The sequence below is a fragment of the Dicentrarchus labrax genome, unplaced genomic scaffold (assembly GCF_905237075.1).
Source record: "Dicentrarchus labrax unplaced genomic scaffold, dlabrax2021, whole genome shotgun sequence".
Taxonomy (NCBI): Eukaryota; Metazoa; Chordata; class Actinopteri; family Moronidae; genus Dicentrarchus; species Dicentrarchus labrax.
In genome coordinates, this window is record NW_026136720.1 from 27,399,567 (window position 1) to 27,417,214 (window position 17,648).

At 38.9% G+C, this 17,648-nt stretch overlaps 1 protein-coding gene and 1 long non-coding RNA gene across 8 annotated transcripts in view; both read left to right on the top strand.

Moving 5' to 3' along the window:
• Positions 1-17,648, top strand: part of LOC127353805 (uncharacterized) — a 247,663-nt gene that overhangs the window by 134,313 nt on the left and 95,702 nt on the right. The window lies entirely within an intron of this gene.
• The window catches only part of dnaaf4 (dynein axonemal assembly factor 4), a 161,068-nt gene that overhangs the window by 10,078 nt on the left and 133,342 nt on the right, over positions 1-17,648 (top strand). For 6 of the 7 annotated variants that reach the window (XR_007881346.1, XM_051383256.1, XM_051383258.1 and 3 more), the window contains exons 8-9: positions 73-178; positions 406-495. Coding sequence is in view for 6 of the 7 variants with exons in the window: in XM_051383256.1 (XP_051239216.1) it covers positions 73-178; positions 406-495 (196 nt within the window). In the remaining variant the exon portion in view is untranslated. Of the gene's footprint in view, positions 1-72; positions 179-405; positions 496-5,854; positions 7,650-17,648 lie in introns of those variants that run through there. The other variant, XM_051383257.1, reaches the window with a different exon arrangement.

A 17,648-nucleotide genomic window follows, 5' to 3' on the forward strand; every position in this document is an offset into this window, starting at 1 on the left:
CAGTCTGCCAGTACCAGTAAATCCTACACATTGGACCTTTACAGCAGGAATAAACATCATGTTTCTCTGCAGGCGCTTGATCTGTTGACTCCACCAGTCGCTGCCAATGCAGCTGCCAGAATCCGAGCCCAAGTCCGCCGAGGATCTGCTTTCTGCCAGCTGCAGCTCTATGCAGAAGGTTCGAACAGTTAGTCTTTTTTATTTGGACAATATTACTACATTTGGCTTTTAATTATACACTTACAGTGATAAAGCATTCACATCAACACTTTTCCCTGTGTTTAAAGACATAATGGTGGAGTAACAATACATAACTAGCATGTTTTTCAGAGTGTTGACTGATTGGCTGGTGACCATGTCCACCTGTGTGATGTCAGCTGATATACCTGTGATGTGTTTTCTCAGGGCTCCAAGACTACCAAGCTGCTCTAAAAATGGACCCTTCTAATAAAGCGCTGCAGGCAGATGTGCAAAGAATCAGAGACATGATTCAAGGTACTGCAGCTGAACCTGACACACAGTGAGACACAGAATGTGCTGTACATACGTATATGGCTCTTTATTGTTTGCATTGTTTGCCTGTTACCCAGTGGTTTAATAAAGTTAAAGGTATGCCAGGCACAGACCTGGAAAAAATTGGAAAAGGTGTGTTTTTCTGAAGCTTATGATGAGTTCAGAGCAGATCAGTAAGCACAGAGCACCCTCATGTGGTCAAATGTTGCTCCTCCTGAAAAGAAATGAAAATCATTATTCATTATTTTCCAAATACATTTTTACATTGCAGCTTTTTCAGTATGTACCTTTACACTGCTTTACAGTTAATAAAAGAAAAGCAGTCAACTTCAGTGTTTTAAATGTTTGTCCATGAAAGCTACTGCAACCTTGAGCAGGTATATTTTCTGTCACTAAGAGGTGGTAGTTTCCTTTTCACTATTGTGTCATTTTAAAAGCAGATTTTTCAAATTGCAGTTTTAGTAACAGGAGTCCGGTCAGATATAACTCTCTGTTTGATTTTAGGATGCTTTTATAACCAATATATCATATTTTAGGTGCAATACTGTTGGCATGATCATAGAGGTAGGGACTAGTTTTATTTATTTTTATTTTAAAAACGCTTTTTATTTTATTTTTCATCATTGCACGCCTTCCCAATATCAAAACTGCTGCATATCACACACGACAGATGCAACATGATAAAAACTTTGTAATGATGTAACAAGTCCTAACAGACAAGTGAAGGAGACTTGTTTGAAGTTTTAGTTAGCTTTGCACAGAAACAGCTTGTAGAAATGTCCTCCAGAGAAATCAAGAGAGAACTTTATACTTTGAGTTAATTCCAGAGCCTGTACATTTTCACTTTTACTTGAGTTCGGTCTAGACCCGCTCTATTTGAAAAGTGTCCTGAGATAACTTCGGTTATGAATTGAATTGAACTGAATTGAATTGAATTGAATTGAATTGAGTATAGAAGTTCAATCAGTGCTTCGACTTTTACCAGTCTCTTTTTTTTATATATATATATAAATATGTATACTTTTTCTTGAGTAAATGTATACGTCTACCACCTCTGCATGCTAGAAACATGGGAAGGACATGTAGTAAAGGGCCACAGGTTGGACTCGAACCCATGGCCGCTGCAGCAGCCACTCAACCTTGGTCCATGGGGTGCCACCAAACTCTACCAAATGAGCTACCTGGGCACCCCATAGAATGTAGGTTTTTAGTTATATTCAAAAATTTGGTGCAAATCAAAAACCATTTGCAGCTGATTTAAAGCATCATTTCATACAGTGCACCTATCCAGTGACAAGGTCCGTGAAAAGCATTGTTCTGTTGACATAAAGGTAAAATAACGTTAAAACTGAGTCTTTAAATCTCAACTCTCTTGGAGGACACATTGACTGCAGGCATACCGACAACCTGAAACTCAAGACATTACAAATTAAAGTTTTGATGAAAATATTTGCAAAGCTTCAGTACAGCTGTGCTGAGCTCTGTAGTCCCCTTCCTGTCCTGTTGTCCACTGTTTGCACTTCACTGAACCTGGTTGACAGTAAAGTATCTTGTTTGAGCAGTCGTGGGAAGTAGCTAAGTAGTCTGCTTAAGTACAAATTTGATTTCTACTACTTAATACTTCGACTTTATGTCAGAGGGAAATCTGTAGAGTTTGTGTTACTTAAAATGTATCGATAAAATCTGTTTTTTAAATTAAAATAACTTATTGCATTACAGTGTATAGTTTTAACAAACACACACACACACCAACAACTTCAAAACACACTTCCACAGTGTCACAAACACACACAGACAGAAAGCCAAGTTATTAACATCCTATGTGACAATACATCAGTCACAGGAGCTATCTTTCTGCAAAACTACTTTTACTTTTGATACTTTAAGGACATATTGCTGATAAAACCTATAATACTTTCATTAAATAGGATTTTGAATGCAGGGCTTGTACTCATAATAGAGTAGTTTTACTATAATGTATCATACTTTCTACTGAATTTTACGGCTGTTTAAAAGTTTATCTTTCTGCTAAAGCCCCCCTCCAGTCAGAAATCAGTGTGTCTTCTTGTTCCTACAGTGTGCTGTTTGAATGCTGTATGTGCAGAGTTTGACTCTAGTAAGGATGTTTTCACAAAGTTTCTCTGTGCTCATTGAAAAGCTGATTTTAGGAGGCGGGCCGACATCACAAATAGTTTGAAAGTCAGATGTTTCTTAATCAGTCAATGGTCATGTAAATACATGTCTGGAGGGGATTTTTATGCAAAGGAACTGAATATCTTCCAACAAGGTCACATCTGCGTTTGTTGTTGAGATAGAAGAATGTTAACAGATGTAGACACAAATGAGTGTTTGTGGTCATCCAACCTCCTTGATCTGAAGCTTTTATTAAGTTAGCATTAGGCTGACCACTGCCCAGCCTCACTCCACCCCGCTAACTCTACAGTATTTTATGGAGCTGATTTCAGATTGAAGGGATTTGGGAAATTGCTGCTTCTCTTTATAAACACAGACTTTCTGTAAAGGCGTTTTTTTGCTGTGAATCTGAAGTGCAAATTGAGGTCAACTGATCAGACCACACACTGGGTCAGGACCCAGTGCTGCTGGGTCATGGGAAGGCTGGCATGAGTCTCCAGATGATTCTGGAAAAAGCGGTGGTTTGGTGCTCTATCCTAACCCGACGGCTCTGTCATTAGCTGCTGGTTCTAACCTGCTGTCCGAGCTTCCTGAATTCCCTTAACATGACATTATACAGACTCATAACTCAATGCGGGTTAGTGAGAGCAGAGTATGCCAGCTTTAATGTGGTTCCACAGAAAAGATTTTTTGTCAGTTCACTGATCAAGCAGATCAGAGCTCCAATCCTGCCAAACATGTGAGTGTGGCTCCCAAGTAGCACTTGAAGACCTCGACCACACACCCTGCCCTCTGTCAGCGGACACAATTGAAATCTGTAAACGCCCTGCAAAGCTGCTTTTCTTATTTTTTTTCTTCTACCAATTTTCTGTTTTTGCTAATCTCCTAATCAAATGTGCCAAAAGCTTCCCAAAGAATTGCCAATGGTTGAAATACAGCGTCAAAAGAATGGCATCATTAAGAGGCTTTGATTTGTAGTGGAGCTGCAGTTTGAGTGAAGGATTGTCAGTGAATTACTTCTCTAAGCGTTTGAAAAGATAAACACAATTTCAGCGTGCATAGACGAGCGCAAGAGTTGAAGTGTTATTACAAAAGATTAATGCAAGTGCTTGGAATGAAGTGAATGGAGACGCACACACAAGGTCCTGCTGGGAATTCACTGGATGACTGTGGTACAAAATGTAGATTTATTAGGTTATGATCTGATAGGTATCGAGCAGGAGATAAAACACAAATACATAGTATCTGCAGCTACACTGCCAGATGCTACTAAATCCTACACACTGGTCCTTTAAATTTTATATTTTGCTTTTAATGCTACATTTACAATAACAAAGCACTTAACATCAACATTTTTTGTCTTTCACGTTTTTGCAAGTTCAAGGGCACTGTAGTTCCTCCAACACACTTCACAGCCATGACCATTCCCAGGTCATCAAATACAGATGTGAGCAGTGTTCAGTTAGTTTCAATCTACAACTTCACCACTAGATGCCATTATATCCTATACATGTGCTGTATGTGCACATATACCAATCATAGGTCAAAACATTGCTAACATTTGCTGAATTATAAAAGCCAGAAGTGGTACTAAATGAAGAGCCATTTGGCACCAATCAGGTCATCATCATCACTTAATCTAAATCTATACGTTGCAATGTTGATCACATTTTTGCGTGTCATCTAATTCACTATTCAATTTTATGTTGTGGCAACACTGTAGTTTGATTAGATGTATTTCACTGAATATAATAAAAGTTCAGTTCATTGCTGATAATATTATTATTAGACAGGTAATAATACCTTGTCTTTTCTCTTTATAAAGGCTGGATCCTGCAAGTAAGACTGCATTATCTTGGAGAGAGAAGTGACTTGACTTGCTATAACCAAGGATTTGACTTACATACTTGACTTAACCTGTGACTTGGCTTGACCAAGAAAAAAACAAGGACTTAAGTCTTTATTGAGACTTGAACCAAATTACTTGAGTCACATGTCTGGTAGATCGCTGGTTTCCCTTGACGTAGGGATATTACATGTTACAGCTCTCTTTTATGAAGTTATTAAATGGCAGCCAACAATTCAATCTTGTCTTTCATTGTGGAAGGTTTCATATTAGAGTGATGATGAGAGTTGTAGCCACTGTGGAATTGAGGCTTGGTTTATCTTTTTCCAGCTGAGTAGGATAACCTTTTTTACTATTATTATAGAGATAAGTATGAACTTCTTATAAGATGATACGGTGTGATGGCTGACAGGTCTCAGAGTAAGAAGAAGGATGATGTCCTTGGAATGCTGAGGTCAAGACTCCCTTTTTCCCCAAATTAGTTCTGGTACTTGAACCAGTTCAGTACAAGATGCATGTAACCTTGGTGCTATCTAAAGAACCAGTCCGTGTTTCCAACAGTTTTTAGTGGAACCATTGTAATCGATGCTGCCTCTATAGAGGGCACTGCACAATGCACAACAACCTGTAGAATAAGACATGCCCCCTTTTGTTTGTGCAAGGAAAACCTGCATCCAAGCAATCTGTTCCAGCTGGGAACCAATTTATGTTTGGTCAAAATGCTCCAAACGGTTCAAAACTGGGTGCATGAACCAGGACCTGAGAGTGTAAACAGCCTGAAAGCATGGCTGTGGTTGTCTATTTAAATTTCTCAGTGCTGAGAGGCTGGAGTTTTGCAAGTAATGAAGGGTGATTCAAGTCGGATTGGTAGAGATTTTTATGGCTATTAACTAAATAAACTGGGATGCGTGTTAGGTAGGTTGAATTTGTCTTGCAGCTTGTCCCTAAAGAAATGTGAAAGATATGTCTAAGCTTGTCCTCTGGTCTGACTTAGGCTACCTTCAGGCACAGATTTGAGACTAAAGACCAGTTAATTGATTTGGGACAGCTTGTCCAATTGGGGACAAAAGCCATGTCCCCAATTTGAAAAAAAGTAGATTTTTTGGGCAGTGGTTAAAGGTTAGGGTTAGACAAGTTGTAGTTAGGGTTAGGGTTAGGGTCCAGGAAATGAATTTAGGTCTGATGTCTCCAAAAGTGTCCCAAGTAAACAGGACTGTGCGTGTGTTTGTGTGTGTGTGTACGTGTGTGTGTGTGTGTGTGTGTGTGTGTGTGTGTGTGTACATGTGTGTGTGTGTGTGTGTGTGTATGGGGTGAGAGGAGTTATTCCTTCCTATTGTTGTGTGAGCCCTGTTTGATTGACAGGTGGTCGGCCCTCCTGGCTGGGTGCTGGAGCTGACTGACCAGTGCCATATGGAGGCTTTATCCCTGCACGCTGAGCAGGACACACACTGCTGCTTCTGGACACCACTCTTTAACCCATTTAACACACTTGAACAAAGGAAGTGGACCTCCATGTATACATGTTCCTGCACCAGAGAACAGCTTGGAATTTCACCAGCTCCTGAGGTCCAAAGTTAGGGCCAGTTGGCCCCTACATGACATTGACATTTAGAAAGAAGGAGACATAGGATTTGATTTGGACAAATTGCTCACTATTACAGTAATATAACTGACAGACATTCTCCCTATCCAACACTACATACTGAAATGTTGGAATGTTCGGAAGATTTATTTAATTTACATGTCATTGTGCCCAGTAGTCGTCTATATCTGTGGTCCAGGATGTGGTTAGCCTAGCTTAACGAAAGAATACTTTCATTGTTATAATATAAAGGTGTTTTTTTCGCTTTTAGTTTTAGTCAGGTTTTGTGTAGTTATTTGTTACTTTAAACCTCCATGACATGCTATGGCCTTATAAAGTCAACATTGCTAACATGTTGTAAGTGTCACCTGTGCATCAAGCATGTTCTCACTCCCAAATTGTCAAATACTGCAGCTTCGTCAGTATCCCTGTGCTTCAAAATATGAGACTGTAGGTATCCCTCTAGTGTCATTTCTGGACATTTCTCAACTTCTGGTCAAGTAAGCAACTATATAGCCTCCTCAACTTCCAGTCAAGTTAGTAACAATAAATATGTAATGTCGGTTCACGAAATAAGGTCAAAACTACTTGGTTAGATTTAGGTAAAGACAGAAATTGTTGACTTTTGTTTTCGGGACACAAACAGCGGCCTCATGTGTTTATTTGAGTCATCCTTCCACCCCACCACCTCCACACGTGGACTTTCTCTCTCGTTATACTACGTCACCTGACTTTGATGGCAGGCAAAAAATATGTATGTCTCTGTTCACAAGCTAGTCCCCAACCTTGTCTGCAGTTTGGTGCTGGGCAGGTGGTACGTTGTGACTTTATCCAAGCTTTTTCAATGAAATCGGCTGCTTGTTGCTGCAGCTACAAATGAGGTCGATGAGAGAGTGCCTTAAAGCCAGAACAATTAGCTGAAAGTTGCTAAAATGCTTCATAGAGCTGAAAGGAACTACAGATGATAATTATCCATGAGTTTGTATCTTTGAGAGACGTTATATTCATAACTGCAGCCTTCACTATTTATTTTAATGCAGTCTAATGATCTAAGTTCAATTATCAGCTATAACTGACCCCCACATTCTAATATCACTCAAACATTTACATTTATTTTTTATGTATTTATTTATTTAATTCATTACATTTCATCCATAACTGTTGTCTAATTTCTGATATCTGATCTGATTTCATTTCATATCCACATTCCTCTTCCATTTATTATCCAATATAGTTTTGTGTATAATTTTAGTGTATAATTTATGATGCAGTCCTTTTTAGTATTTCTTCTGCAGAATATAAGAAACTGAATAGTATTAGATTGACTTGTAAAGAAATGCAGTTGCTACAGGTGGTGCCTCAAGGATAAAATAAATCTCTCTATTATTAATTTCATGTCTTTATCTTCCGATAACACAACTTAATAGACAATGATGAAACAATTCAATTATGTACAGCCAGAATTAAAATTGAAAATGAACTGAATTGAAATTAAACTTAAATTTAATTTTGATCTACAGTGAGAATGTCAACTTGCTTCAATAAATCATTAAAAAAACAAAATATACATCATAGTTCACACTGCAGCTCAAACTGCCTAGTAATTGAATCCATAGTGTTACACAGGAATTATGCTTTCTTATTAGTGTGAAGAACAAACATTCTGTTCCACTCAGATCTGGACCATCTTCCCTCCCTCCTCCTCCTTCCTCTTCCCTCCCTTTCTGCCCAGCTGAATAACCACTAAAGGTAAATTAGATCATAATGACCCTGCACCGTCCACACAAAACCTGATTAGACACGCAACCCTCTGCCTAATGAGCTGAAAAACTGCTGTGTGTGTGTGTCTCTCTCTGTGTGTGTGTGTGTGTGTGTGTGTGTGTGTGTGTGTGTGTGTGTGTGTGTGTGTGTGTGTGTGTGTGTGAAATGTCTGTATTTTGCTCCTTTAGTCACAGCTCTGTGTGGTATCTTCTAACACACACAGACACTGGTAACCATGTAAACACATACACATACAAGGAACCATATGCGGTTGCATGTTGGCAACATGTTACACATGGGGCCCATCATCATTATCATCTAACCATATTGTGTGTGTCAGTGTGTGTTAGGGGTTGAGTGATTACTGACTATGGCTAAGATGTGTATTTGAGTCTCTCATCTATCATGAAACATGCTTCAGCCTGATCAGTCTGGGCCACTAGGGGACAGAAAACGTCAAGACCAGTTGACAGATACTACCAGGCTGCAGCAATACCAAAAAAGCCAATGACTGATAACGTTTTCACAAAGAGAATAGTAATAATAATAATAATAATAATAATAAAGAATAAATAATTCCAAAAGGTATGTTTGGCACAAAAACAACACTGCACATCATCCAAAGAACACCATACCCACAGTGAAGCATGGTGGAGGCAGCATCATGCTTTGGGGCTGTTTTTCTTCAGCTGGAACTGGGGCCTTATTCAAGGTGGAAGGAATTATGAACAGTTCCAAATATCAGTCAATTTTGGCACAAAACCTTCAGGCTCTCCGTTAGAAAGCTGAAGATGAAGAGGAATTTCACCTTTCAGCGACAACGACCCAAAGCATAAATCCAAATCAACAAAAGCATGGCTTCACCAGAAGAAGATCAACGTTTTGGAATGGCCCAGTCAGAGCCCAGACCTGAATCCCATTGAACATCTGTGGGGTGATCTGAAGAGGGCTGTACGCAGGCGATGCCTTGGCAATCTGACATATTTGGAGCGCTTTTGTAAAGAAGAGTGGGCAAATATTGCCAAGTCAAGATGTGCCATGCTAATTGACTCCTACCCAAAAAGACTGTAAGTGCTGTAATAAAATCAAAAGGTGCTTCAACAAAGTATTAGTTTAAGGGTGTGCACACTTATGCAACCAGGTTATTGTAAGTTTTTTAGTTTTTATTTTTCCCCCTAAGGATTTCAGTTTGTTTTTCAATTGAATTGTTCACATTATAAGTCACATTAAAGGTGGAAAAAGTTTGGACATGATTTATCTTTGTCTCATTTTTTTACATCACAAAAACCTGGCATTTTAACAGGGGTGTGTAGACCTTTTATATCCACTGTATATCAGACTTCATGTCACTTTTATGTTGATCTATATTGACATTAGTCATGTGGGTCACTTCATGACCATAACCGGTTAACACTGGAATCTGATATGAGTCACATTGAAACAAACAAAAAACTAAATCGGATCTGGACAATAAATCAGAATTGAGCACTAAGGCTGGCAGTGTGTATGTAGCCAAAAAGTTCCATTCCATAGACGCTGAATTCCAAAACTAGTTCAGTGATGTTGTACTGCTAGTGATCACTGACCTTCATGAGGAAAAGTCATAAGTTGATGTTTGAAATGTTTATTTATATGTGATATCCTATTTGTTTAATTTTCTATTACACAAGTCCTCAGGGATCTGTAGCCCCCATGGACCTGACCTTTATGCTCCTTATTGTTCTTTCTAATGTTGTTCATGTAGAAACTGAAGCTTATTTTGCTGTTTTCATTCACTACCGAATTCTATTTACCTTCTCTTTTGCTTTTTTTCCCCTCTCCTTCCCCTCCTTTCAGCCCTCCTCCTATCTTTCCTCTCTCCTCCTCCCCCTGCCTTTTCCTCAGTGATAATGAACTGCCTGTCCTGCCCCTGTGAGTCTGTTCAGAGAGTGTGTGTGAGTATGTGAATGATAGACTAACCCCTTTCTGAATTATAGACTCCCAGGGGTCACCCTGTATCCCCAGGGGCCCATTGTTACTGCCCCACTCACAGCCTCTCTCAGCTGCACTTGACAGGCCATTGGCATGGTGTTTGCGTGAGTGTGTGTGTGTGTGTGTGTGTCCTGTGTTTCCTCTCAGGTAGAAAAAGCCAGCAGATCACTCCCTGTCCTCCAGCATGCCTCACTGCCTCTTTTATAGTCTCTCTCTCTCTTGCTCAAAGGAGCCTGGATACTTAAAATCCAACCGCTACCCACTCCCACTAACTTCCCTTCTTACCGTATTTTCCAGGGAAGTGAGCAGCATGGTCAGAGGAGGCAGGGACAGGCAAGAACAGGGTTGGTGTGGAATAAAATAACAAGATTAAACCAACCTTTAAAGATCCATTGGAAAACAGAGTGAATATCACAGCTGATAGGAATACAAAAAGATTTACAAATTGAAAATATCAAATGCAATAGCACATATTGAACACAGAACATATGGGAAATAAATGTGCAGTGTCTTGCTGCAAAGAAATTGAGTAAATGTACATTGATTGAAGAAATCAATACTACCAAAATGTGTCAAACTTGTATTATTTGCTATTATTAGTATATTTACTAGTAGGGATGAAAGCGTGGTGTAACATAGAGATATAGAGACGTTGAACATATGCTGATCAGACAAGCACTATACTGCTGTAAATTCTAGTACTCAAGTTCAGCAAAGAGTACTATAATTTTTTCTATTATCTTGGCCAATGGTCTCGCCAAATATTCTTGTTGGTCTCAACCGAGTCCAGCAACCTAAATGCACTTGGTCTTTAAAACATCTCTGCCAACAGAGTGATCCAATATCAATATCAAAAGACGAGCAGAATCAGAAAGTTTTTAGATGGAAATATTGGCATAGACTTTCCTATTAAATGTGAGGGTAATGCATTGGCAAAGCCCAAACAACAATCTTTTCATCCTACTTTAGAATAAAAAGGACACACATTTGGTGCATGGAAGAAGACAGCAGAGGAGTGATTTGGATAAAAAATAATTTCTTCAAATGTTGCTCAGCATTATTTCAGTCAGTGTGTCAGTTCAGTGTGGAATCGTTGTGACCCTCCTTCACCCCATCCACCTCCAGTTCATCACATCCAGTGCCCGTAGCAAAAGTGTCCCTACTCCATCACAGGGGTTTCCTATACTTCACCACCCCCTTAAAATATGATGTTGTCTTGATGGGGTCTAATCACGTTTTTCCTTATTATTGTGTGTGTCGTGCTTGTTGATTCAGAATGAAGTCTCTCCTGATTGAACGGTTTTCAACTATTAAAGCAGAGCATTATACTACGAGTCTAATTTTAAAAGGCTGATTTGCTCACACTATTGTTTATTTTTTTCCAGAGAGCTCTCAGCACTTCTCCAATTCTGCAATCATCTCTCCTTCACGAGCCTCCCATGGCCCTTTTACCAGGAGTTAATTAGTCTTTTCATTAAGAATGAATGAGTTAATTGATTAACGAGCAACGGGAATGGCTTTATCTGTAAACAGCCTCTCGTTTGCTTTCAGTGTCCTCCTCTTCGGCTCCTCTCTCGGCGCTTTCCCATTATAACCCGTCCGAGTTTTCCAACACATTAAGTTTTGAACCCGGAGAAAGAAAGAAGAGGCTTGTTTAGAATTCCTCAGGGTGTTTTAATTAAAACCCAAGAAAGGAGCTTGGACACTTACCGCTGGCACTCTCTTTCTGCCTCTCACATCTCGGTACTTTGGTCTTACCCCTCTTACGCTGGCCGTACTCCTTCTCCTGATCCACTTCTCCCTTCATCCTTTCTTCAGAGCAGCAGAAGGAATGGCCCTATCCCTCCTTCAGGGATCCCTTGCGGCCTGACAGCTCTCACAATAAGAGCCATTAAATACAATGAGAGAGAAAGACGGCGCTCTAATTTAAATCCCCTCCTCCTCTGCCTCTTAACATCATTATGGTATTAGTCATGAGCAAGACAGAGACACTGATAGAGGAGGGAGAGGAGAGAAAGAGATGGATGAATGCGAAACTTCAAAGTCCTGCTGCGGCGGCAGCACTTGAGGGGAATAATCAGCCCTGCACTCTGCGACTGAGGCCTGTATGTATAGAGCTGTGTGTGGCTTAGCAGGGCTTCGATGGCCTTATAGAAAAACCTTCATCAAACTGCAGTGGAGAGGCAAACGGAAAGGGAACGTGACATAAGGGGAAGCGGGTCTCATTGAAGGTTTCACAGCGTTGAGTAAAATCGTCCCAAATTTCAATGGAATGATTTATTCTTCTTTGAAGAAATAATAGATGTACAATTCGATATTTTTGTATATTTTAGATGTTTTTTACTCAGCATAGAACAATTGCAATCAGCAAAAAAGTTAATTCGTCTCATAATTATGACTTGAGTATTGTATTCAAGGAAACATTTATTTATTATTATAAAACACAAGGTTGTATAACGACATGAAAGTTATCAGAATCAGAAATACTTTATTGATCCCCAGGGGGAAATTTGTTTGTTACAGGTGCTCAAGGTGCTCACACGACATTAAAGAATATAAATAATGATTATATTACTATATCTAACACAATATAGAAATAGAAAATAGAGAATGTATATATAGGTATATACATATAATATAAAATAAGAAATAGAAAAATACAAGTATGTACATTATTATACAATATATGACAATATATAGAGAGATGGAAGTAAATGCATGCTACAGTATATGACCAATAGAAGTGTAATGAATAATAGTAAGTACTGATAATATTTATGCTGAGCTCAGCAGGAACTGAGATTAGCAGTTTATTCATGCTACACACATAAAAAAAGATAATTAAATTAATAGAAAATAAATAAAATACAATTAATTATTTACAGTTCTTTATCTCTGTAAAGATGTGGGTACAACAGTCTCTGATTTCTCGTTGTTTGGCCAGACTGAGCTCGATTTGGTCTGGACTGGACATTAGCCAGGACCAGTCCCAGCTGGGCCAGCATGGCTCTTATCCTGGCTCTCTTCCTCTCCTCCTGGGGCGTCAGCACCTGCCGTGGTGGGCTGGCCACACTGATGTGGCTGGGTTGATCGCCTCAAAGTCCGCTGCTCTTCAATCCAAGTGTTTTATTTGAAAATATATTTTCTACCTGTTCTAACTGCTACTCTGAAAAGATACTAAACCGTGACCCGAAAACTGAGGTACATACCGAACTATGAATGTTAATTAATGCATATTTACTTTTCCCAAAAGGAAACTGATTTGTCATTAATACAATTCAGGTGGTATAGCCCCACCATGGCAGTTAGTCAGAGGTCTCAAACTGAAATTGGCTGGGGGCCACTCCTGGTATTATTTAATAGGAGGAACACCAAGAAAGTGCAATATTCTGAAAATATTTCCATTACTTATATCATACTTGGGGAAAAAAAAGGCAAACAGCAGTTTCTGTACGTTCACAGTCAAACAACAAATGAGGGCCTGAAACCTGCACTATTCTTATCAACCCTTTGCACACATTTTCACCTTTGAACTATAATCTTGCAGTCCAGATTATATCTTCTAATTTTATCTTATATTGAAATAATTACGAAGTTATGACTGGTTATTTAAGTATGTATTTCAGTTGACTTCTTTCAGTCTAGTTATTTGCTATTTTGTTCTCATTAAGAGCAAATTACCAACTTTTTTTTTTTAGTAGTGGACAAGTTAATTTTACAATTACTATTTTTCAGTTACTGGCCTGTAATTTAGGTGTTCATCACCAAGCTGAAAATGATGTTACATGAGTGGAAGCTAAACATTATGGTGTTGAGAAAAGCACCACCTGCATCTTACATCAATTTACTTTTAAACTGGCATAGATTTTGGAGGAATTCAGCAGCTATGGCACCGCAGGTTTTTTTTTTACTGTAGCATTTATACCCATCAGCCATGCCAAAATGATGGGCAAAACGTAGTTTCTCTAAAATAACTCCATACCAGCGCCTAACTGAAAGTCCAAATTTCAAGCTTCAGTTTATAATAATTAGGTTGCACAAACTTAAATAAATAAGTCAGTTCAGTTGTTGACCGAAACTGTTCTCTGATAGTTTGTTATTTTCTGTGACAACAACTTCAGTCTGGCACTTATAAACCAACTACAGCTGTTAGCAATACACTGATTCGAGGCCACTCAAACTGCCCAAATGTGCCATTGATCAGATGTTTAACAAATTTGACTTTTTATGTGCTCCCCTCTCTCATTCTCTCAAATGGAGATGAGGGAATTATTGTCAAAATGCAATTGGTCACGTAGGATTGCCCTTCATTCCTTTTCTCTCTATTCAATCAGAAAAACGACAATTATCTCAATACAAAAAGGCATGGACGGATGGATGGATGGATGGGTGGATGGGAGGAAGGGAAGGCTAGAGAGGTGGGTGGAGGGGTTCTTTAAGTAAATGATGGGAATGATAATTTGAGAATGAAAGTAGCGCTATCGGACATATGGTGAAGTGGAGCAGGCTGGCCAGGCTAGAGGGCTTTTCATGATCTTCACTCTATTACAGGGATTAGAGATGTAGGGAGGGCAGGCCACACACACACACACACACACACACCACTGTCTCTCACTCTCTCTCACACACACACACACACACACACACACCACTTTCTCTCACTCTCTCGCACACACACACACACACACACGCTAAAGCAGCACAGTTGAAGGTGAGTGGTTTGTACCCACTGTGTAGTTAAAGTTAAATGTATGTAAATGCAGCATTACAATACAAAACCATCTATGGCTATCTAAGTCAAACAATGATAAGCGTTTTGCTAACATTAGCTAAGTTAAGATATGACTAGTCTCTTCAAAATGTGGTTGTCTTTTCAACATAGACGAGTCTACACAGTAAACATTTTTACAGGAATTTAATGGAATCAACTAGCCTTTTCTCATTAACTTAATGTAAATATACATGTTTTATTTATTAAGTTAATTAAACTTAAAATTACTAGGTTTTATTTTCAGACCATTTCAGAATTTATAAGCTTGAGTTCTTCTACCTGGAAATTATGAGTTAAATAAATGCACAGTACAGAGTTCAATGAACTCATTAAATTAAGTTTCGAAAGAAACATGATCACCATGTTAGCAGACTTCCCAGCATGCATTGTTTGGGAGATAAAACTATCCTGAGACCCCTATTTTTATAGCTTGAGGAAAACATATGATGGAAACTTGCTGTATGTCTATAATACATTTTCAAGTCATGGTTGTTTGTTTTGACAGTATTAAAAACCTTATTATTATCATCGGTATTGAATTCAGTCCATACCCCCTTAAACTTACAATTTCACATACTGACTTGGTGCCACTAGCTCAAACAAGTCATTTGTGTGAAATGAAGAACTTTTGAACTGAAAAAATGTTAAAGGACATAAAGTTTGTCAGTGTGACTAACCAGTTGATGATTCAACTTAATATTTTATGTTTATTGACGTTTTCTCAAGTTCAGTTGGCATAACTTAATTGGTTTTACAAGTAAATTAAGTTAAAATTAGGTTAACTCATATTTGTAGGGCAACAAATTAACTTACATTTTTAAGTTGAACCAGCTCAAAATTACTTACAATGTAGAACATATCTAAGTATAACAAAGGAGAAAGTTAACCAAGGTTCCAGCATGGATGGGGAGGGTCAATTATCTATATTCTGTAATCAACACCAAGTCATGTGATTGAAAAATAATACAAAATATGGAGGCCCACCCCAAAATATCAGAACTGTTTATTCATATTTGGAGGGAATACACTCCTTTTAAAAGATACAGTGGTAGCACTGTTCTACCATGGCAAGCACACAGTATACTTTACCTCAGAAAATCCAATGTGATGTTCTATTTTCTGCCTCCAGGAATCACAAAGGCCCTCCTGCAAAAGAGTGAGGAGTCCAAAGTAGACTGTGAATAGTCATACAGCAGTCTATAGGGGCTATGAATGCCTACATAATCACAGGGTTTTTTCTCTGCTTCACAGTATATACCATAAAACTTCAAATAATAAAGGCCTTTAATTCCTTTTGCCCAAAACTCTTGCTCATGCTCTCCTTCTGCTTTTATTTGAAGTGTTACAGTAATAAGCTATGTGGCGCAGTAGTCGGATGGAGATACTTTGCTTTGCTGGGGATAATGCAGAAAAGACACACAACACATTAAACAGATATTTAATTTTTGTTTTCAAAAGGTGGAAGATGGAAAAATAATAGTATACTTTGATTCTTGAATAGATGTGTTGCATTGGACTTTGACAAGCACTGGAGCATAGAAGCACCTGGACCTGAGAGGCAGCAGGGATCTACACATTGGCTTTCCTCTCCTTTCTCAAGTCGGACCCCCATGAAATCACCCTTTAACTGAGGGATCACTCACTCACTGTGTGTGTGAGTGTGTGTGTGTGTGTTCACGCTGGTAATGCCCATGGTAAATTGATATCATTACTGTCTTGTTGTGAAAAAGGCAGAACTAAAGACCATTCCTGTGTTCCACCACTCGCTGTTGACTTTCTAACAGCTGTGTGAGTGTGTGCGTGTGTGTGTGTCTAAGAGAGAGAGAGAGAGAGAGAGAGTGGCACGTGAACTTACCATATTGATTTGCATGAGTTGACACATCTTTCTTTTTCTTTCTTTGGTTATGTTATTTCTTTCTGTTTCTATGTCTCCCCTCCTCACCCCCACACCTCTCCCTCCTTCTTTCTCCTGGCTCTCAGACCTAGCCATGTATGACAGATATGGTTGATTGTGAGTAGATCAGAGCAGATCATTGAGGTGAATGGCTTCAGTGAAACCTCTCATTCAGCTCAGAGTTCAAGCTTTCAAAGGAGCCCTGATATGGAAGAAATGGGGATATCCTCCTGGCTGTTCCTTTATTCTGGTGTGTGTGAGTCAGTGTTTGTACGTGTATGTGTGTGTGTGTGTGTGTGTGTGTGTGTGTGTGTGTGTGTGTGTGTGTGTGTGTGTGTGTGCGCGCGCAGGGTGTTTTTGCGTGGGCTGCTGACTTTAGTCCATGTGAAATTATCAAACAAAGCTGAAATAGGAAGTAGGATGAATAGCACTCACGCTGGGCACCATGACCATAATCTGGTGTGTGTGCACGTGTGTGTCTCCGTGCACACTCGCTGTTTGAGAAAGGATGGCTGGACAGTCTTCAAACAGGAAATGAAAATGTTTTTTTTATCCTTTTCTTTATGAGCAGTTTTGAATTCTGCCTCGAGAATTTCTATTCAGTGCTAATGGAGGCGATGCTCCGCTTGTATCGCCACTGTCAGTCTGCTTGTAATATGAAAAGTGTTTGTTTTTCTCATAATGGATATTTAAATGAGTCATTTGACCAATTTGAATATGTCCACTGTGAAAATGAACTTTTAAGTTCTGCCCACATTGAAACCCCTGTGGTGTTTTTTCCCCCAGGAAGGCACTCCTGCTGGTAAAATATATATAAAATATTTCCCTCCATTTTAATGACTGTACCTTCTTTAAACTTTTTATTGCCAAAGTGTGGTCTGGTTGAGTTTCATTTTAGTTTTAATTTTAGCACCTAGGACAGTGGTTCCCAACCTTTATCCTTAACAAGCCCCTTATCTATCTATATGTATCTATATATAAATGAAACCAAACAGGGAACACAATAACTGAAGGGAGATTAGTTTTTCTGATATTTTTAGTAACTTTTTATGAAATCCTCTGTATTATGTAGTGTTTTATTTTTAACAATCATACAGACTTAATAGGCTAATCAGTGTTCTCTTGTTGCTTTAACCTAATACAACTTGTGTTCATGCCATAGATAGATATTAGATAA